The following is a 23,493-nucleotide window of genomic DNA, read 5'->3' on the forward strand; positions in this document are numbered from 1 at the left end:
TCACACTCTCTCTCCCTCTGTCTTAAATAAATAAATAAATAAATAAATAAATAAATAAATAAATAAATAAATAAAAATTTTAAAAATCTTTTAACAAAAAGAAAAATAATTTGTACAACAACTTTGAATAAATTTCCCTTTCTGATTTTTCAAAGTAGGGTCTCATTCTAGCCCAGGCTGACCTGGAACTCACTCTGTAGTCCTGGGCTGGTTTCAAACTCATGGCAGTTCTCTTACTTCTGCCTTCCTAGTGCTGGGTGCTGTGATTTAAGGTGTGTGCCATTATGCCTGCTAAATTTTTCCCCTCCGTTTTATGTTTCTTTCTCTTTTAATCTTTCTATTCCTACCCCTAACAGGTTGTTAGCCTGGTTTTATCTACTTCTGGGTGATTGAAAACAATCTAAGCTTGGTACGGTTGGACTTTCTTATTTCCCAAATAACCAATCTTATAAGAAGTGTCACTGGGTGTGATAGTGCACACCTTTAATCCCAACACTTGGGAGGCACAGATAGGAGGGTTGCAGTGAGTTCAAGGCCACCCTGATACTACATAGTGAATTCCAGGTCAGCCTGGGCTAGAATAAGACCCTCCCTCGAAAATCCAAAGGAAAAATAATAATAATAAATGTTAACATGTCATGTCAGTCAGTACTCTAGAGGCTGAGGCAGGAGGATTGTGAGTTCTAGAATAGCTTGGGCTATATATCAAGACACATTCTCAAAAAAAAAAAAAAAAAATTGGGCTGGAGGGATGGCTTAGTGATTAAGGTGTTTTCCTGCAAGGCCAAAGGACCCAGGTTTGATTCCCCAGGACCCATGTTAGCCAGATGCACAAGCGGGCGCAAGTGTTGGGGGTTTATTTGCAGTGGCTGGAGGCCCTGGAGCGCCCATTCTATCACTCTCTCTCGCTCTTTTTCTGTCAAATAAATAAACAATAAAATATTTTTTTTAAAAAATCTTTCCTTAGCTTACTTTAGGTCTTTCCAGGTTTTCCTTTTAAAAAGGCAAGTATTGGGCTGGAGAGATGGCTTAGTGGTTAAGTGCTTGCCTATGAAGCCTGAGGACCCCGGTTTGAGGCTCGATTCCCCAGACCCATGTTAGCCAGATGACAAGGGGGCGCATGCATCTGGAGTTCGTTTGCAGTGGCTGGAGGCCCTGGCGTGCCCATTCTCTCTCTCTATCTGCCTCTTCCTCTGTCTGTAGCTCTCAAATAAATAAATAAAAATAAACAAAAAAATTTAAAAAAAAGGCAAGTATTCAAGAAAACTGATCTAGAGGATAATACATTTTACTTCTTTCTTGGAGAAAAAAACAATCACATAAGTTTCTTTATATTGAATGTGAAAATGATGATCTCATGAGGCTTACATAGTAAATATTACTCATTACTTAATATTAATTTTGATGGCAGTTTTGGTTTTTGTTTTGTCAAATAGATTTTCTCCTCAAAAAGTGAATCTCGACTGAAACACCTGTTACAACGAGCCCCAGATTATTGCCCTGAAACAATGGTAAGTCTTACTTAGCTATGGGAGTTTTACCTCAATGAAACCATTTGATGAGCTACTTTTAGATTTAATTTAAAAGGCCAAAGTGATTGAACTTTGTGGTCAGAGTAAAATGTTAAACCTAACTAGGTATGTTTTTAAGATCTTCTCACAAATTGCTGCTTAGGATATTGTCTTTCATCTTTTATTTTCTCTTTTAGGATGTAAGTTACAATTTTAAATATAAATGTATTCCAGTCTTTAAGTTCATTATAGTAGTTAATCTGGAATTTGGAGTTCTGTTATGATAATTTGACTAATTTTATGAAAACTATAACAACTAATCTTATTTTGATTTTGAAAGCTGAATTTGAGATAAAATATATAGATACTATTCCTAACTTTCCATTTCCTGGCATACTGCTATGTTGCTTGCCTGTCTGAATTGAGTAATTTGGCATGTCTCCAGTTCTTAGGCTGTCCTCAGTATTTTGAATACTTATGGGCTAGGCCAAGAAATTCTGAGCTTATATGAAAAAGCCTCATTAGATATAACTTCTGCTTCTGCTGTGTGGATGGTCAAACAATTTGGACTGACATATTTTTCCTAAAGTCACTCAGCAGATAGTTTTGTCGCTGTGCTTTAAAACAATGATTTTAAAAATAGCCCAAGTAATCAGGCTCACCCTTAGTACTTTTAGAGGGGAAAAGAATACTCAATAGTTTTGTTTCTTAGACATTTTTAAAACCTGAATGTAGTCGGGTGTGGTGGCACACGCCTTTAATCCCACCCTCGGGAGGCAGAGCTAAGAGGATGAGACCTTACCTCAAAAAAAAAAAAAAAAACCACCACCACAACAAAAAAGTCCGAATGTAGATTTAGCTCTAGAACATCGACTATTTGGTCCCATCCATAATCAAATTAATTACACATGATTTCTGTAGAAATTTCCATGTATAGAAACTGCTTGTCTATATAAAAGCATTTTGATAATTATAATTTCAGGTTGAAATTTGGAGTTGTATGAATTCGTCTTTGCCAGGTAAGCAGTAAACATGTAACATCTAAATTTTGCAAACATATTTTATGAGTGTAAAATCTGTATTACAGTTCCAGAACCTCATTTGTATTCTGGAATTTTTATCCTCTCCTTTGCTTCTGAACTGGACATTTCAATGTATAATTTATTCTTACCAATTCAGTCCTTAACTTATGTCTCTTATCTCTGCTTCTGCCATTTTCTTGAAACGAATCTTTGGTTACCAGGATTCTCTTGGTTCTTAGATCTCACAGTTGAATGTGCTCTTTGAGTGTCCCACAAAACTTGATCTTACTGACCACTACATACTTAAAACTTCACCTTCGCCTTAGAACCTTATACTCTTACCTTTCTCCTCTTTCCTGCCACGAGGACCGATAATTCCAGTATGCAGCGTTCTTCCCTTCTCTCTCCACACTTAACCTGGTAAGTTGCTAACTCATCACCTGTGGGAGGGTAATTCTAAGTCTACTTTGTTGTTTGTAACTGCTGGACACCCTGCCTGCACTCAGATGACAGGTGAAGTACAGAACCCACGGCTGCCCCTTCTGAGAAGGACACGACACTGGAAAGCTCTGCAAATTACCTTTGACTGGATTTTCTTTCTGGTTCCATTGATGGTCCCCTTGCAAAGCCTTGCACCTTTCTTTTCATTCCTAGTTCAAGGCTTTGCTATTAAACTCTGGAGGTAAAATATTATAATAAATTTGTGATTCATGTGTCAACACATTGTATCTATTTTCCCCATCCCCTTCAGGTAGAATATCTCAGGGGATGTCAGCTTCCTTATTTTTATTTTTATTTATGTATTTGCAAGCAGAGAGCAAGAGTGGGAGACAGAATTGGCATGCCAGGGCCTCTTGCCACTGCAGATAAACTCCAGATACATTAGCCACTTTTTATATATTTCTGTGGGTACTGGGGAATCTAACGTGGACTGTCAGGGTTTGCAAGCAAGTGCCATCTCTTTGCCTGGATATCTATTTCCATGGAAATAAAACCCAAACTCCCAACCTGACATTCATGATCTTTCAAGCTCATTTGAAAGCTCACACTTTGAAAAAAGAAGTATGTTTACATTTATTTGACTTTTAAAGACTACAGCACTGTTTGAAGTTGGTCTTTCAAATAAATTGGGCAAATTTCCTTCCTGGCATGTCTCAGCTCCTTGCCTGTTCTCCTAGTTGTCCCGCTACCTAGTGTCCTGGAATTTACACATACACACACATGTCCATGCCCAACTGTAATCTCCATAATGGGACAAGCCCCACATTTTATCTATAGTGTCCTATCCCACATAGCACTTAATAGAGTAAATTGTACATAGTAAGGCTTTTAAAAATATTTTATTTATTTGAAAGAGAGAACAAAAGTAATATGAATAGGCACACTAGCTTCTTGCTGCTGCAAATGAATTCCAGATGCATGCACCACTTTGTGCATCTGGCTTTATGTGGGTACTAGAGAATCAAATCTGGGCCAGAAGGCTTTGCAAGCAAGTGCCTTTAAACACTGAGCCATCTCTCCAGCCCACAGTAAGGATTTAATAAATGAAAAATCTTGCTGAATAATTTATTTCTAAGACTGCTAGATGTATGGAAATAGTAATATACTCTGTTATGTGTAACAGCTCATAGAGTTTAGGACCCACATAGATATTCTTTCTAACAAGTGAATAGCAAAAGGCAAAGACTAGAGGAAACTATGCAAGGTAGTGGGGTCAGGTGGAAGTCTTGACCCTTATACTTTTAAAATACATGAAGATGGCCAAGTTTGCCTGAAAAGCCAAAGGACCTAGGTTCTATTCTCCAGGACCCATGTAAGCCAGATGCACAAGGGGACACCTGCATCTGGAGTTCGTTTACAGTGGCTGGAGGTCCTGGTGTGCCCATTCTTTCTCTCCCTCTCTCTGCCCCCCCCTTCTCAAATAAATAAATAAAAATAAAGTTTAAAAAAAATTTTAAAAAAAGGTGGCCAGGCATGGTGGTGTACACCTTCAATCTCAGCACTTCAGGAGGCAGAGATAAAAGGATCACTGTAAGTTCAAGGCCAGCCTGGGCCTACAGTGTGAGTTCCAGGTCAGCCTGGGCTAGAGTAAAACTCTACCTCGAAAAAAAATAAATAAAGATTCATATATAATGTGAAGTGTTTTATTCAGTTTTTATAAGTGGGCTGGTTGTATTTAATCAACTTTGTATAGTTATATATGGGAGTATGGTCTAGTTGTAAACCATTTATTCACTTTTGTTCAGTTTGCTTGGTTCTTTTGTTTGTTTGTTTGTTTTGTTTTTTTTTGTTTTTTTTTTTGTTTTTTTGAGGTAGGGTCTCACTCTGGTCCAGGCTGACCTGGAATTAACTCTGTAGTCTCAGGGTGGCCTTGAACTCATGGCGATCCTCCTACCTCTGCCTCCTGAGTGCTGGGATTAAAGGCGTGTGCCACCACTCCCGGCATTGCTTGGTTCTTTTTTATGGTGGGGGGCGGGCTTGGTTTTTTAGTAGAAGGCATCATTTGTTATATTAAATGCTAGTTTCATTTAGAGAACAGGGGCATGCACCACCTAGTGCATCTGGCTTATGTGGATACTAAGGAATTGAACCTGGGTTCTTAGGCAAATGCCTGAGCTACAGAGCCACCTCTTCAGCTCTAAAAAAAAAAAAACTTTTTTATAAACCAAGCATGGTGATACATTCCTATAATCCCAGAGTTGGGAAGTGGAAGGAGGAAGCTGAGGAGTTCAGGTCATCCTCAGCTACATAGTGAGTTCAAGACCAGCCTAGGTTACATGAGAACCCCGTTTCCAACAACAGAAGAGGAAACAAAATAGACTTCTAAGGACTTTGTCTTTTTTTTTTTTATTTCTTAGAAGTATGATTGGAGAAATCATTGCTGTAATAAATTGAACCAAAATCATTCATAGTTGTTTTGTCCTATGATTAGATGTACCCATCAAGACTTACAGGACATGATGAGGTTTATGCTATTCATATTTTAATACATTCATATTTTAATACAGTAATACTTGTACTCTTTTGTTTATGTTAAGATAGAATCTTTGTATCTGATTCACAGTATAAAATAAGGAAGAGGCTTCTCCTTTATTTTCCTTACCCTGCATGTCCTTTGATAGAGATGCTATGTAACAAAGACTGAGAATGACTTGGAAAGTTCAGAGTAAGCAGAGTAAAGGAAAAAATAAAGGACCTGATAATTTTTTTAGTGTTTTTATTATTTTTCAAGAGGGGAGGGAGAGAGAGAAAGAGAATTGGTGTGCCAAGGCCTCTAGCTGCTGCAAACGAACTCCAGACACATGCACCACTTTGTACATCTGGCTTTACATGGGTACTAGGGAATTGAACTTGGGTCATTAGACTTTGTAGGCAAGTCCCTTCACTGCTGAGCCATCTTTCCAGCCTAGGACCGGATAACTTTGATGTTAGGACCTAAAGGATACTGACAGCACTGGGAGTAAGGGTCAAGGAGGGGCTAATAATTTTGAGGCCCTACTCTCTTAGCTAGTTTTCCTGTAGACACCTGCTTTGACTATTAGTAGCATCCATTAAATAGTTTGATGTGATATTTGTCTTTGTTGCTACTTATGACAAAGACCTTTAAATATTTTGTTTTTAAGGTGTTTTTAAGAAGTCTGATGGCTGGGTTGGCTTGGGCTGCTGTGAACTGGCTATCGCCATGGAGTGTCGACAGGCATGCAAGCAGGTAACACCTAACAGTCAGGGTTTGAAGCCTCGTGGAGTGTGGTATATGGGTTTTATCTGGGCATGTTTTGGCCTTTGCCTACTTCATAGATTTGGAGAGAGGAACTGCAGAAACTGAAAATTCAGCATTAGACTTGTTTCTGTTTTGTCGTTGTCTAGAAAGTCCTCGGTCTTCTTTCTTCCCTGTCTCTCCTCTCTGCCATACAGAGAAAAGATTTTTATTGCAATCAAGGGCTTTTATACTTTGTACAGGGTATGCTGAGTCAATGCTGAGTGACTCCAAATAGTTTTGTAAACTTAGGGTACAGTTGAATGAGAGCAGTGATACCGTGAGCTTGTTTTGTATTCATCTTCCTTGTCTCTTTCATCATGGCTTTAGAGCATGTGCTCATATCTTCTGGGCTCCTAAGGGAAGTGAGACTCTTACAGTAAGTTATGGCTTTCTTTGATTTGCTATATCTCTGGTCCAATTCACGCTAGCCCGTGAGCTCCTCACCGCATGTGTTTCTCCGCATGTGTTTCTAGCACCTCCTCAGATTAAGAGCTCCACTTCTAGTTTCTCTGCTCCAAGTGGAAATGATGGTTATCTAAATGAACCTCAAACCACAGCTGGAAAGCCTCCTCTTATTTTCTTGTTCTAGGAACAATTCTTTAGAATATGAGACACAGTATTACCTTCACTTTTTTTTTTTTTTTTTGAAGAGGGATTTGTGTGAGAGAGAGATTCACTCTGTGGCCCTGACTGGCCTGGAACTTGCTGTGTAGACCTGGCCAGCTTTGAGCTTGCAGCAGTGATCCTCCTGCCTGTGATTCCCAAGTGCTGGGATTGTAGGTATGAGTCACCATGCCTGGTGTCTCCTTCACGTTCATACTGACCACTGTAGTCCTCTGTAGGCAGCACGCGGCCCGGCTCTCGGCTGCTGCTCTTCAGGCCTTGGTGAGAAGCTGAGTTGTACAGGAGTTGAACTGTCATCCTGGGACCATAAGCCATCAGCCTGCTCTCCTTCTTGCCCTCCCTGTCCTCATCAGCTGGCTTGTTCTGAACTGCATGGGTCTCGGTGAAAGGATAGGAGGAAGTAAAGCCAGGGATGAGAGCCTATGGCCCTGGAACCGTGTCTCCAAATGGAGACTATCACCACCTCTCAGCAGATTTGTTTTTATTACGTAGAAGTACGACTCAAATGTGGTGAATAACTTGCTATTTTTCTGAGCACGCATCTTCTTGACTGTAGAGAGGATGAGATCTATCTTGCTTATAAACTTGTTCAGAAAATTGCATGTAAGTAACTTTTATTTATTGTCAGCCGTACTGTCCTTTTCTTTGTCAGTTGCCCTTTTCATTTCATATGGAACTTTTCTGGGAAAATGGCTCAATATGCCCAGTATAAAGCTTCAGATAGGAAGGGTTAAAGAGAAGGCAAAGTTTAAGTGCCCTGGCAGAGCTTCATAAGAAAGTCTTCTGTGGCAGAGCTTCACAGAAAGTGTGCTGGAATGGAATTCAGCTAAAAAAGAGTCTTCTAATTTACATTTCCTTCACAGTCATCTAGTTTCCAAAATAACAAAAGAACCATGTTGTTATGTGAGATTAAAACCATAAAAGTTGGAGTGAAGCTCTAGCATATTGGAGAGGTCCTAGGGTAATCTTTGTTTTTAATGACATTGCATGAAAATTATTGTATTTTAGGAACTTTTTAATATTTGAGTATAAGGTTTTCCTTGATAAATTAAAGAATAAATATTTATAGCAGTAATTAACATATACTAACTGATACTCCTTTTTGTCCTGTGCTTTTAAATAGTATTTCTAGTAACCTAATGAAGATTTTCATTGGTTTTTAGGCATCCTCAAAGAATGATATTTCCAAAGTTTGCAGAAAAGAATACGAGGTATGCATTTTATTTAGCAGATTGGTGTTAACTGTTCAGATGTTATCAGAATTGACAAAAATCTCTTAAGTTTTAAAAGTGAATTCATTTTTAAACAAATTTCTTTTTAACTTCATGTAGAGAACATGCAGCCTTGACAAAAGTGTCATTTACTTTGCTTAGAAGTATTTTGACTTTGATTTTTTTGAAATTTGTTTTAACAAAATTCCTAAATCTTACATGTAAAGGATTTAACTTATAATATTTTCATATCAAAGCAACTGATTCTATCCAAGATTTTGAAATAGTTTTATAGGTTCTGTATCTTCTTCTGCCCCCTTTTCCTTATTTGTCTATTTATTTAATACTTTAATTTTTATTTTATTTATTTATTTGAGACAGAGAAAGAGGTAGAGAGAGAATGGGCATGCCAGGATCTCCTGCCACTGCAAACAAACTCCAGATGCATGTGCCCCCTTGTGCATCTGACTTACGTGGGTCCTGGGGAATAGTACTGATGTCCTTTGGCTTTGCAGAAAAATGCCTTGACTGATAAACCATCTTCCAGCCCCTATTTATTTATTTTTTATTGATAACTTTCATAATTGTAGACAATAACCCATGGTAATTCCCTCCTTCCCCCCACTTTCCCCTTTGAAACTCCACTCTCCATCATATCCCCTCCCCCTCTCAATCAGTCTCTTTTATTTTGATGTCATCATCTTTTCCTCCTATTATGATGGTCTTGTGTAGGTAGTGTCGGGCGCTGTGAGGTCATGGATATCCAGGCTCTGCCTCTTTTTCTGTCTCTGGACCCATGTAGGAGTCCATTTTTATAAACTACCTCTCAAAAAATATAATCAAAGTCACACTGCTAATGTGAATGACTTCATACTTTCTAACACCCTGCATTTGAGGACATGCTACAAAGGCTTTATTAAATTTAATAATTTTTTTAATTTTTTTTTTAATTTTTTTTTTAATTTATTTATTTGAGAGCGACAGACACAGAGAGAAAGACAGATAGAGGGAGAGAGAGAGAATGGGCGCGCCAGGGCTTCCAGCCTCTGCAAACGAACTCCAGACGCGTGCGCCCCCTTGTGCATCTGGCTAACGTGGGACCTGGGGAACCGAGCCTCGAACCGGGGTCCTTAGGCTTCACAGACAAGCGCTTAACCGCTAAGCCATCTCTCCAGCCCCCTTTATTAAATTTAAAACTCTTATCTTGCAATGATGGGATTTTTGGCACTGTAATACCTAGCTCTTGGGAACTACTGAGTAGGAGTAGAGGAAGTATTTTTTGCACCATACTTAGAAAGATTGTCCCTGATGTACAAAGCTCCTTTAGGAGGTTATTTTGCCCCATTATTAAATGTGACATTTTTATTACTTTTCACAGTATAAGGTCATATAAGTAGGAAACAGATGCATGTGGCTCATTCATCATTATTATATCTAAGCAGTGGGATTCCTATTGCTGTTAATAGTCTGGGTGTCTCAAAGAAGAAACAGACTAACAGTTTCTACATTACAGTTTGGATTTTTTCCTTTTCTCAAAATCTGTAATTACATCTCTTCATTAACATTTTAAAACTGGAAAGTTTTATCCATTGTCATTTTGTCTTGTTTGCTGAATTACATCTGTTTCTCTGAAGACAGATCTCCAAATTAACTCTGCCTTCCTCTGTCCTTGTTGACAAAAGCTTTGCTATTAAAAAGTAAAAGGTCTCCCCTCCCCCCACCCCACCTCTACCTTTGAAATAACCGATTTGGGTTTCTCTGGAGCAAAGTGGCTAACTATAATAATCCCTTCTTTTCTTCCACATGATGTCTGACACTGTCCATCTCCTGTAGCCTGTCCTCCATTACTTTAGTGTGCTTCCTTCTCTTGTCTGGATTTCTGCATTGCCCTAGGAAGTCTGCCAGTATGTGTTGATGAAGGACGGGACAGGAAAGGTAAGAGAGACAAATACTGTCCTATGATAAAGATAAGAGCAGTTTTCTTTTCCCAACCTACCCTTCTTTATTTGACCTAGAATGAAGCGAGCATTTTCCAAATGTCTACATGACAAGAGAGTTCTTCATTTTTACGTTAAAAGCTGACATCACAAATTATTTGAGATGATTCATATCTTAGTTTGATTTCTTACATATTATTTAGAAACAAAGGGAGATGACATACTTTACTGCAGGAAAGTGGTTCTGCATTTATAAACCCCAAACAAACCACTGCTGAAGTCTGCTCTAGAGATATAGCTATTTGTGAATGAGTGTAAATTGGAAAAGTGAATTGGATAAATTTGGTATAATCCAACCTATTTGAACTTGCTGTTGCTCCATTACAGTGTATAAAACTGAGCTAACAGTTTTATTTCCTTACTGTTGGAGTAGCCCTGGGATGAACTTACTGATGTTTAAGCCATTCCTCTAGGTTTACAGTTTCAGGAGTAGCATTCACCCTGAAGGATCATTTTGTGTAGTTTGATTAGAGATGCAGAGTGAGTAATTACATTCAGAAGAGTTTATCATCTTTATTGGAAAGCTGCTGTGAAGTTCCTTTTGAAGGGGTTTCCTATGAAATTTACTTAAGAGAAAAAGCTTATAAATTGCAATGCCATTTAAGATTTTGCTTTGTTCTAACTAGCTTATGATAAATCAGTTCAATGCAAAGCATTGTTGCATCAAGTTTTCTAGAGTCTGGCATTTTAGCACATCACCAGTACTTATTAAAGACCGAGACAGGTTTTTGTATATAGTAGAACATGCATAGACTTTGGGGTTGGACTTTAGTTAGAATTCTAGTTAAGCTGCTTATAGTTTAACTTCAAATACTAAAGAATAATATTAATTGATTAAAATACATACCATATACACAGGGGCTCAGAAGAATTAGAAGCAGAGCAAGCACATTGAAGGGAAAATCTTACAGAAGAATGAAGCCTGAAAGAAGCAGTATGATATGTTAATAAGATTGTAGATCCAACTTATGGCAGTAGAAATTCATGTGGCTCACACAGAGAGCAAAGAGACAGCCTTTTTTGGCTGAGAATCTGTGCTTAGATAAGCAAAGTATGACAGATCCTAGAAAATTAACATTTTAGGGCTCAACCCATTCTTTAATAAGAAATATCTTAAAAAGAACAAAACCAGGGCTGGAGAGATGGCTTAGCGGTTGAGCGCTTGCCTGTGAAGCCTAAGGACCCCGGTTCGAGGCTCGGTTCCCCAGGTCCCACGTTAGCCAGATGCACAAGGGGGCGCACACGTCTGGAGTTCGTTTGCAGAGGCTGGAAACCCTGGCGCGCCCATTCTCTCTCTCTCCCTCTATCTGTCTTTCTCTCTGTGTCTGTCACTCTCAAATAAATAAATAAAAAATTAAAAAAAAAAAAGAACAAAACCAATATTTTAGAAAATTTACACTCTTAGTTATATGTAGGCTAAAATTTAGATCCTTTAAACTTCTCTAGCTTAATTTTAAAAAGATAAAAGCCCAGTGTTAGAATGATAGCAAGAGTTGATTATTCAAGAATAAGTCAGATGGTATTGGGCTTGGTGGCACATACCTCTAATCCAGTCCTTTGAGGGGAAACTGGTAAGAGGATTGCCATGAGTTCAAAGCCACCCTGAGACTACATAGTGAATTCCAGGTCAGACTGGGCTACCCTACCTTGAGAAACTAAAAAAAAAATAAAAGCCGGGCGTAGTGGCGCACACCTTTAATCCCAGCACTCGGGAGGCAGAGGTAGGAGGATCGCCATGAGTTCGAGGCCACCCTGAGACTACAGAGTGAATTCCAGGTCAGCCTGAGCCAGAGTGAGACCCTACCTCGAAAAACAAAAACAAAAACAAAAACAAAAACATAATAAAAATAAATAAATAAAAGGAGTAAGTCAGGTGGTTAGTGGAGATTGCTCAGTGGTTAAAGGTGCTTTCTTGAAAAGCCTACTGACTTGAGTTTGATTCCCCGGTACCCACACAATTAAACGTGGTGCATACATGCACAAGTTATTTGTAGCAGAACATACACAAGTGCAAATAAATAAATAAAAATAAATGTCTAAAGCCATGTATGGTGACACACACCTTTAGCAGCACTCAGACAGCTAAGATAGAACAACCATCATGAGTTTGAGACCAGCCTAGGCTAGAATTGAGACTCTGCTTTAAAAAGCCAAAATAGGGACTAGATGGATGGCTTAGTGGTTAAGGCATTTGCCTACAAAGCCAAAGGACCTAGGTTCAATTCCCCAGGACCCATTAGCTAGATGCATAAGGGGCACATGCATCTGGAGTTTGTTTGCAATGGCTGGAGGCCAGGGCATGCCCATTCTCTTTCTCTGTCTCTCCCTCTTTCTCTGTCAAATAAATAAATAAATATATTTAAAAAGCCAAAATAGCCAGGCGTGGTGGCACATACCTTTAATCCCAGAACTTGGGAAGCAGAGGTAGGAGGATCACCATGAGTTTGAGGTCACCCTGAGACTACATAGTGAATTCCAGGTCAGCCTGTGCTAGAGTGAGATTCTACCTCAAAAAAAAAAATTTTTTTAAGCGAAAATAAAATAAAATAAAGAATAAATATATAAAAGTCTATAAGTAAGTCAGATCCTGGCATGGTGGCACGTGCCTGTAATCCCCACACTACAGTGGAAGGTAAAGGCAAGAAGGTTAAGAGCTCATTGCCAGCCTCAGCTATATGTAAGTTCAAGGCCACCCTGGATTACATGAGACCCTCCCCCCCCCAACCAATAACAAAACAAAAAAATTTAAACTAAAGTGGTACTTAGTTGGACTTACAAGTTTTTTTCATCACTAAAAGATTTTTTTCTTATCACTACATTATACTTGGCAATTATTGCCTGCAGATCAAAACTGTTTTGAGCCATAGAAGTTTGTGTGTGTGTATCTGTATCTTTCTTTCTTTTTGGAAATCCTGTAATATGTGGCAGCTTATTTCATTACTTAGGGTGCTGGATAGTAGATAATTATATTAGTCAACTGTGTATGCATAGTACATAGACAAAGGTAACTTTTTTATATATTTGTAAAATTCTATTCCATTGCCAAAGAAACATTAAAAACCTTGTATTGCTGTATAAGAAACAACCAGCTTTCTGAAGAAGAAACATTTCAAAATCAGAAAAGAGGAAAAGGGAAGAAGAGTTAGGGATTCGAAGGCTGAATCTGTTAAAAGACTTTGTCATCATGGGTTGAATATAGGAGATGATGCTTAAAGAGAGAAAATTAATTCTAACTGTAAGCCTAGTGTCCTGGCACTCTCACACTATTCGGTGCTGCAGGGATGACATAGGTATTCTCTTTCTGGCAATAAGGCAGACTTGGAACCTAGACTCGTTTTGTAGGTATATGCAATCTTAACTTACTGGAAGAAAATATAGAGTGCCCAGACCAAACACTTAAGGGAAGACCTGGATTGAGAAGCAACAGCACATTAACCTTGAGGACTTTTGTTGAATTAACTTCTATAGCCTTGTAGCCTCATGGGGTTCATAAGTCAGGAGATAGAACTTTGGTTCCGATTAAAGATGGAAAACCTAGTTAAGTCTCCTCCCTTTTGGGTTCCAGAGCAACTACACCCTTAATATTAAGGTGGCAAGAAATATGTTCATCTCCTTCCTTCCTGGAGGGCTACAGGAACATTGCATGTCTTAAACTTCAGTGGTGCCTCTTGAAAATTGTTAACTTGTTAACAAGAAGTTGGCAATCAAAATCATTATAAAATGAATGCTTATAAAAGTGTCAAGCTGAGGGCCTGGAGAGATGGGTCAGCAGTTAAGGTCCTTACCTACAAAGCCTAATGACCTGGGTTTGATTCCCCAGTATCCATATAAAGCCAGATGCACAAAGAGGCATATGCAGCTGGAGTTCATTTGCAGTGGCTGGAGGCCCTGGTGTGCCCATTCTCTTTGTCTCTCTTCTCTTTATCTCTGTCTGCTTGCTGATTGCTAGTATAACTATAATATTTATCTGTTATTGGGTGCTGTGTCTAAGAATGATACGATAAAATTTAGACTCTGAGGCTAGTAAAAGGGTCCTTAGAATCACAAGGCCAAAGAGTTCCTGTGAGTTCCAGTCATAGTTCTCTCAGCACTACCTGTCAACACATAACTCTATGTGCAAGACAAGGGTACAGTATGTGTAACATTACAGTTTCGGGATATTCACATGGTTCAAACTTTAGAATACTATATAGTCAAGTCTCTTTAAATCCCTAGTACCACAATCACTAAGGTATTAAAGATCCTAGACATACTTGGTGCATATAAAAGTAAACATGTATGTATTCTTCCACCCCAGTTTACCACAAGTGATAGCTTGGCACACACTTTGTTCTGCCCCAGGATGGCAGTGTTTGGTGTATATTCATGTATTTCTACAAGAATTGTGATGTGTAGCCCACAAGTTATTCTCGATTCTCGATTTGCTAGTAGAATCATGAAGAAAGAAAAGCAGAGATAGTCTAATTTAGCAGCAAGAGACAGGGATGGAGGGACCAGCAGGGTTCACTTGGCAGCTGCAGGTCTCCTGAGCTTTCATGGGATTTGATCTGTGCTGCATGGTTCTTGTGGCAGGTGACAGCCTAGGCTGTGATTAGTACAGCTATGCTGTCCCCTTACCCAGTCAGTTTTTGGCTACTTTAACAAAATTTTATAGGCTCAGTTCAATCTCTACCACCAAAAAAAAAAAAAAAAAGAATCATGTGGAACTTTGCCCTAGAAAAGCCTTGAATATAAAGTGTCTTGGTTTGGGGAGATGGCAGTTAAAGGCACTTGCTTGCAAAGCCTGCTAACCCAGGTTCAGTGCTCCTGTGCCCACATAAAGCCAAAGCAAAGTAGCATATCTGTCAGTTCATTTGCAGCAGAAAGAGACCATGGTGCATCCCTAGACACACAAGCACACACACACGCATCTGGATGTGGGCTTTAGTTACTACTAAGGAAACTCTAAGAATTGTTGGGTTGTAAAATAGAAAACTGATTGGAAGGCTTCCGATACAGTAAAACCCTACACAGGTATGCTGTATCAGCGTAGATTTGAGCCGTTACCTGCAGCTGATGAGCTCCAAAAAGAGCGAAACCGATTAGGTCCTGCAGTACTGGCTTAGGATAGCATATATTTTTGATTAGGTTCCACTTGTGTGCTATTTTGTATTCTATCCTGAGGAAGGTTGTCTTTTTGCATCTAGTTATTTCCTTTCCAGTTTATTTTTCTGTGAGATTCCCTGAATGAAATCATCCCTAAAGGAGTTGTCATTAGTTTGTGGAATGGCCCAATCTTAAATGGCCAGGGTATTCCCACCAGGCAAACATGTCTATGCTCACAGTTTGTTGTTACTTGTTTTTGTGGTACTGGGGATTGAACTCAGGGTGTCGTAAATGCTAGGCAGGTGCTTTACTGCTTCCCTAGTCCAGCTTCTGTAGCTACCTTTTATTGTATAATGACAATTCCAGAATCTTCTCCTCTAACCTCTTTTCTGAGTTCCTAAAAGCATTGTTGAAGGATTTACTTTTGCTATTCCATTAAAGCAACCACCAAATCAACCAGAATAAATTGATTTCAAATCAGCCAAATTGATTGTTGATCCCTACATTCTCTACCTCCCCTTCTCTATACACACACATGCACACACGCATGCACACTGACACCAGGCTGACCTGGAATTCACTATGTAGTCTCAGGCTGGCCTCAAACTCACAGCAGTCCTCCTACCTCAGCCTAACAAATGCTGGGATTAAAGGCATGCACCACCATACAAGGCTATTTTTCATTTTTCCTAGACTTCTTGCTAAGTTTTGTGGTACAATTCTTTAAATCACAACTAAAAGCCTAACAGGTAGAGTCTACTCTTTCCTCTTTCTCATCATCTCTTTTGAATTACTGGCTACCAAACCATAAAGATTTGTCTCCAAATATATCCTAAGTCAGGTTCCTTTCCAGACCCTGCTGTTGTCTTAGCTTGGGCCTTTATACCTTGTCACTGAGCAACTTCAGTGGCTGCCAAATAGCTTTTCTATATCTAATTCTCCTTTTATCTTCCATCTCCACTTCTCCCACAGCGATCTCTTTACAAACAAATTTGACCATATCACTCCACTCCAGTGGCTTTCTAATAGAATATAGTAATGTTCCTTCCCCTGCTATACCAAGCTTTTCTTAATCTGTCCTCTGGCTTTCCTTTCCTTTATATTTCAACCACGTGCTATCTTTTTGTTATTGTTTGTTTGTTTGTTTTTGTTTTTTTCAGGTAGGGTCTTGCTCCCAGTCCAAGATAATCTGGAATTCACTATGTAGTCTCAGGGTGGCTTCAAACTCATGGCAATCCTCCTACCTCTGCCTCCGGAATGCTGGGATTAAAGGTGTGCACCACCACACCTGGCTCAACCACATGTCTGCATAGTACTTTAAGGGTCTAGGGGTGTCTGGCACAGGCATATAGAGTGCTTTGCCATATCTCTGTCTTCTCTCCACTGGATGCTAATCACCCCTGTCCAGTTGTGTTAATAAAAAGTGACTCTGGGCACTCCCAAGTGTCCCTTGAGGGACAGATCATCTCTACTGCTTGGGAGACTGAGAATGACTACCAGCCCAGTGGGGCATTAAATGTCTGCCACCATAGTACTGCACAGGTAGAGACATGAGGATTGGTGTAAGGTCAAAGCCGGCCTGGTCTACATAGCATAGCAAGGTCCAGGACAGCCAGAGCTACACAGGGAGAGACCTCATCTTTAAAAAGAGTGATGAGAGTCCTTCAGATGAAACTCAGCTCCATCCACACAACCGAGGATAGCCATCTAGATAACAAACATATTTCTTTAGGTGTAAAGTTTAAAAAAAGAAAGTCAGAACCAAAAGCAGTAATCAGCTTAGTAAAAAGAGAAGAACAATTACAGTTACGTGTGTTGAGTCAAAAAGGGCTAGAGAGTCGGTAGCAAGCTACTTTTTAATGTTGATTTAGATGATTTTATGCTTTGTTTAGGTTGGCGAACCCCAGTGGAGGACTACCTGTATAACTGAAAAGCCAAACTAACAAGAGACCATGTATGCCTATTAAAGAACACTAAAGCTAGGCATGGTGGTGCATACCTTTAATCCCAGCACCCGGGAGGCAGAGGTGTCCTTGCTTGCTGAGGAAATGGTTTCCTCATCTATAAATGGTAGGGAGAGTCTCAGATTCTGGTCTCAAGAAGACTCCATAAGGACCATCCTTGAAGTTTTTAAATTTAAATTTCTGTAAGCAAGTGAAGGCCTGGGAAGTTCATGTGATTCTACTTCATGTATGAAAATTATTAAAGATATCTTTAAGGTCATTTTGACTGTAAAATTCAGTGATTACATAAAATACATAATTCCCTAAGTGTGCTTTATTAGATTGTTTCATATCCATAGGAAATAATGAAGGTTAATGCATTGTAGTCTCTCACGTTAGTACAGCTTACATGAACTTGACTTGCTATAACATTTCACTTTATACTTAGGGTGATCCCCAATATGTGATAGAAGATGGTTTTCTTTTATTCACCAGGAAGTCATTTCATAGCTTCTGTATTTTCAGCCTTGGACTTACAGAATAATTAAATACTTCAATATCCTGATATCCATATAGCCCTATAAAAGAATAAAATTGGAAATTTTTGTCTGGTTGCTAATTTGTTTGTTTTTCTTTAATTTACAGAATGCTCTTTTCAGTTGCATTAGCAGAAATGAAAGTAAGTATATTGTCAGTAGTTGTACAAGCAATCAAAGGATAATACAGTTTACAGCACATTTGTAGCAGTGAGAATTGCCAGTTGCCAATACTCTAGCATTAATGTCGGCTATTAATAAGCCATGTGAAGGAATATGCACACAGGCTTCTAGGCAGGTGTCTGGGATGTTCAAGTCATTCATGTACTGTAACAAGTCCTGCATCCCATTTTCAGATTTACACAGTAGAGGTGTGCTGGGGGAAGATAAGCCAGTAATGGGTCATTTTCAGAGGGTAAGCACATCCACAGATCACAACACAGCCCTTGCCAATGACTACCTCTCAGTTCATTCACAGACATCTGTTGAGTACTTGCTTGGTACAAGGCAGACACACATCTGAGGGGGACAGGATCTGTACACAGGGGCTCTAGGAGAGACATGGTAAAATATGAACTAGCACAGTGACCAAGTGCTGCATTCATCGGGAGGAGGGACACACTGTAAGGGTGGTTGGGGGAAACCTCGTGGAGTTGGTAGCTGATTTGGGTCTTGAAAAGTAGACAAGTACACATGGGGAAAAAAACAGAGGAATAAAATATATTCACAGTAGGAATTAGAAGAAGGGGGCTGGAGAGATGGCTCAGCAGTTAAAGATGCTTGCAAAGCCTGACTGCCTGGGTTTAATTCCCCAGAACCCACATAAAGGCAGATGCACAAAATGGTGCATGTATCTGGAGTTCATTTGCAGCGACAGAGGCCCTGGCACTCCTATTCTTTCTCTCCTCACACTATCTCTCATTCCTTACAAAAAATTAATAAAATATTTTTTAAAATCAAAAATTGGAGGAAGAGTCTATCTACCACGAAGGGAGTAGTGACAGAACAGGGAGACCTGGGAAGAGTCACCTAAGGAGTAAGCAGTTGTTCAGATTAGCTTGGCTAACTAACTAACTTGTCTTTATCTTTCACCTTCACAAATGGCTTAGTCCCAGATTTCCAGATAGTCTCTGGCAAATAATCTTAGGTCCTCCCATACTGGTGAGGAAGCAACCCTGGAAACAGAAGCTAGGCATCTGGTCCTATTTTACTTTTTTTTTTCTCTTCTTAACACCCCCTGTACATGCATGTGTGCGCACACGCGCACATGCACGCACGCACGCACACACACACACACACACACACACACACACACACACATTTCCAGGGTTTTTTTTTAACTGTCATTAAACTTGCTATGTAACTGAGGATGACCATGAACTTCTTTTTTAGTATGCTATTTATTTGAGAGAGAGAGAGGCAGAGAGAGTGAGAGAAAGAGGGAGATAATGGGCCTTCAGTCACTGCAAATGAACTCCAGATGCATGCATCCCCTTGTACATCTGGCTTACATGAGTCCTGGAGAATCAAACCGGAATCCTTTGGCTTTGCAGGCAAATGCCATAACTACTAAGCCATCTCTCCAGCCCCACATTCCCAGTTTATCTCCATTAAGGTTTACATTAAGAAATGTAACTACAAGCCGGGCGTGGTGGTGCACGCCTTTAATCCCAGCACTTGGGAGGCAGAAGTAGGTGGATCGCTGTGAGTTCAAGGCCACCCTGAGAATACATAGTGAATTCCAGGTCAGCCTGGGCTAGAGTGAAACCCTACCTTGAAAAACCAAAAAAAAAAAAAAAAAAAGAAGAAAAAAAGAAAGAAAAGAAATGTAACTACAGTTGTTCTTTGTGGGGCTGGAAATATAGCTCAGTGGTTGAATATGTGCTTCACATCTCCAAGACCTTTGGTGATCCCCAGTACCATACACATACAAAGTAATAAGTGAAAAATAATTGTTCTTTGTAATCAATGTGAACTCTGGCATTGGGCACAGTCAATTCAGCAGTAGTTACAAGTGACAAATAGGTATGGGATATTTCCCTGGGTGGCTTGTCCTATACCAGTTAATCCATTGCCAGTTTTGTTAATTTGTGTAGTATTTTGCCATTATCATTATTTCTCAGAGTCACCTGAATTCCCTTTTCACTGGTCTGTGGAACCCAGATTCTGGCTCCTCCATAGCCATCTCTAGTAAACTATCCAGAGTGCTTACATGCCTCTCTGTAAACCTCTTCATACCACATGCTACCCTAGTTCCCTTCAGCTTTCCACACCTGTTAGACTCCTGTGAGCACCTTTTGCCTTCTCCATATAATTTCTTCATCTGTACTTCCAAACATTCATCTTCATTTTCCCAGATACAGTAAAAGGCTGCCATTGATCTCCCCCTGCCCTTGGAATTTGGTCTTACTATGTAGCTCAGGTTGGCTTTGAACTCTAAATCTTCCTGCTTCAGCCTCCCATGTGCTAGAATTATGGGTGTATACCACCACTCCTGGCTCCATTGATTTTGTTGTTGTTGTTTAGGATTAGTTTTTAGATTTTTTTGTTTTTTGGACCAGGCTATCCTGGAACTCATGTAGCCAAGGCTGGCCTTGAACTCCTGATTGTCCTGCCTTGACCTCCTAAGTGTTGGGATTACAGATGTATACTGCCATATTTGGCTTTGACTTTGTATATTTGTTTGTTGAGAGTGGGGTCTGACTCTGTAGCCCAAGCTGTCCTGAATTCACTATGCCTCACCCTCATGAGTGCTGGGATTATAGGCATGATCCACCATGTCTGGCTATGAATTTTTTTGGTTTTGTTTGGTTTGGTTTTTTAAGGTAAGGTCTCACTCTGGCCCAGAATGACCTGGAATTCACTCTGTAGTCTTAGGGTGGCCTTGAAGTCGTGGCGATTCTCCTACCTCTGCCTCATGAATGCTGGGATTAAAAGTGTGCACCACCACACCTGACATACACACACACACACATACATACGATGTATATCTAGAGGCAAGTTTGGTGTGGTGGTGTACACTTTCAATCCCAGCACTCAGGCGATAAAGGCAAGAAAATCCCTGTGAGTTTGAGGCTAGCTTGGGACTACAGAGTGAATTCCAGGTCAGCTTGGGCTAGAGTGAGACCCTACCTCAAAACAAAATAAAAATCTACAGGCAAATCATGTAATTGAGATGTGAAGACTATCACAATTTAGTAATACTCTTGCATATGTTCAAACTGTATGGAAATTTTGAGATCTTTATTTCAGAGGCCACAGTTATATACTTGTTAAATTATGTATGTATTTTTATAAAAATGTTTTGTTTATTATTTATTTGCAAGCAGAAAAAAAAAGAATGGGTACTCCAGGGCCTCCTGCCACTGCAAACAAACTCCAGACGCATGATCATTATGTGCATTTGGCTTTTCAGGGGTACTGGGGATTTGAACTCAGGCTTTGTAAGCAAGTGCCTTTAACCATGAGCTGTCTCTCCAGCCCTAAGTTATTTATTGAATGTTCCTGGTGTCTCTTTGTTTTTACTGATCCTGTGTTATAATGTGAGACACTGGGTTTTGTTCAGCTATGAGTTTTTTATAAATCACAAATACATTGTGGAAAGAGGCTGTTTTACTGTTTCTCAACATGAGTACCCTTGGCATTTGGGCAGACTTTCCTCTGCGTTGCAGCTCTAACTCCATGTATTAAATGTAGCAGATGTTCCCAAAGTGTCGAGGCAACCCAAAATGCTTACGTGTTTCCACACTCTTGCAGGGAGATGATACTAGTCCTTCAATTAACTATAGGCTGTAAGTTGGTGAATAAAGGCTATCTTGAGAGTCTGGGCAAAGCTTATGTGCCTAGTTCAATTTCCCTAGTACCTGTGTAAAGCCAGATGCACAATGTGATACATGCATCTAGAGTTTGTTTGCAGTGGCAAGAGTCCCTGGCACACCTCTTTTCTCTCTCTCCTTGCAAAATAAATAAATTTTTTAAAGACTATTTTGAGCGCTTGGATATCCCCATGCCTGTGCCCACAGTGTTGTTGATTTTGAATGTTTGTCTTCTTTGGCATAGTTTTACTTTTCAAATTCAGAAAGTTAGATTGCTTCTTCACTGTGGTAGTGAGCTAACGTTAGCAAGAACTTCTGTTTCACTGTTCTCTCTTTTTCCCCACAGTGGGTTCGGTGTGCTGCAGCTATGCAGGTCATCACACGAACTGCCGAGAGTTCTGTCAAGCCATTTTTCGAACAGACTCTTCGCCTGGTCCATCTCAGATCAAAGCAGTGGAAAATTATTGTGCCTCTATTAGTCCGCAATTGATACACTGTGTGAATAATTATACGCAGTCTTACCCAATGAGAAACCCAACAGATAGTAAGTAAAAGGATATATTCTTCTCATCTTAGCCTTTGGTAAAAAGCATTTATAAAAAGAAGTGATAGGTGCTTAAAAGTATCTGGGTCACCTTGGGCAATATTCAGTTTCCTTTGGTGTTTAGATTTGACAGATTTGACATAATTTTCACACCTGTAAGGTGCCAAAAAGGAGGGGAATATGGAGACTGAGGGACGGGAACTTTCAGGTTTGAGGGTGAGAGTGATCTTTGGTATGTATGATGTGGAGAGACATTAAATAATCACCATTAGAATATCAAATTATACATTTTGGGGACAGGGGAGATAGTTCAGTGGGTAAGGTGCTTGCCTTCAAGCATGAAGACCTGAGTTCAATCCTGGCATCACATAGAATTCTGAATGGTACACGTGTGTAATTTCATTGTTGAGGAGGCAGAGATGGGAGGATCCCTGGAGCTCACTGGTTAACCTGTCTAGCCTAATTGGTGAGCACTTAGCCAGGGAGAGACCCTTTTAAAATAAGTGGATGAGGCAGGAGAGATGGTTTAGTGGTTAAGACCTGAGAAGCCTAAGGACCCAGGTTCAATTCCCCAGTACCCACATAAGCCAGATGCACAAGGTGGCTGGAATTCATTTGCAGTGGCAAGAGGCCCTGGCATGCCCATTCTCTCTCTTTCTCTCTCAAATGAATAACTAAATAAATAAATTTAAAATAAGGTGGATGGGGCTGGAGAGATGGCTTAGTGGTTAAGTCACTTGCCTGTGAAACCTAAGGACCCATGTTCTACTCTCCAGATCCCTCATTAGCCAGATGCACAAAGGTGAGGCAAGCACAAGGTCACACATTCCCATTAGGTGGCGCAAGCATCTGGCATTTGATTGCAGTGGCTAAGGCCTTGGTGCACCAATTTTCTATCCTCCCTCTCTCTCTCTCTCTTTCTCTAAAACAATAAAATAAAAATAAGGTGGTGGAAAAAAAAAAAAATAAGGTGGTGGATGGAGTTCCAGAGGATAACACCCTGTGTCATCCACTCACCTCCACATGCCACATGCATACATATGTGCACACATACACACACCTATACACACAGATATACAAAATAAAAATGAAATGAAAAGACTATCAACTCTCATATTCCAGCAAGAAAACTTACACAAATTTGTCAAAATATGGTGTGTATATGCATACTAGTATGAAAGAAAAATATAACCCACACGTGCATCAGTAGGTGATTAAATAAATAATAATAGATCTATATAATAATAATACTTTAGAACCCACAAAAAGAAAATAACACATTTATATAGAAAGAAGTCCAAGACATATTAAGAAAAAAGAAAACAGGACTGGTTACAATAAACCTAATACACATAACTTGGCCTTGATATCCATGATCTCGCAGTGCCTAGTAATACCTACACAAGACCCTCATAATAGGAGGAAAAGATGACATCAAAATAAAA

At 39.7% G+C, this 23,493-nt stretch overlaps 1 protein-coding gene across 2 annotated transcripts in view; it reads left to right on the top strand.

Annotated features, from left to right (window-relative positions):
- The window catches only part of Reck (reversion inducing cysteine rich protein with kazal motifs), a 90,431-nt gene that overhangs the window by 21,524 nt on the left and 45,414 nt on the right, over positions 1-23,493 (top strand). The window contains exons 3-8 of one of the 2 annotated variants that reach the window (XM_045150715.1): positions 1,437-1,511; positions 2,494-2,530; positions 6,157-6,242; positions 8,081-8,128; positions 17,799-17,832; positions 21,851-22,048. In XM_045150715.1, the coding sequence (XP_045006650.1) occupies positions 1,437-1,511; positions 2,494-2,530; positions 6,157-6,242; positions 8,081-8,128; positions 17,799-17,832; positions 21,851-22,048 (478 nt within the window). Of the gene's footprint in view, positions 1-1,436; positions 1,512-2,493; positions 2,531-6,156; positions 6,243-8,080; positions 8,129-10,027; positions 10,064-17,798; positions 17,833-21,850; positions 22,049-23,493 lie in introns of those variants that run through there. The other variant, XM_045150720.1, reaches the window with a different exon arrangement.

Source organism: Jaculus jaculus, chromosome 1, assembly GCF_020740685.1.
Source record: "Jaculus jaculus isolate mJacJac1 chromosome 1, mJacJac1.mat.Y.cur, whole genome shotgun sequence".
In the NCBI taxonomy this organism is placed as follows: domain Eukaryota; kingdom Metazoa; phylum Chordata; class Mammalia; order Rodentia; family Dipodidae; genus Jaculus; species Jaculus jaculus.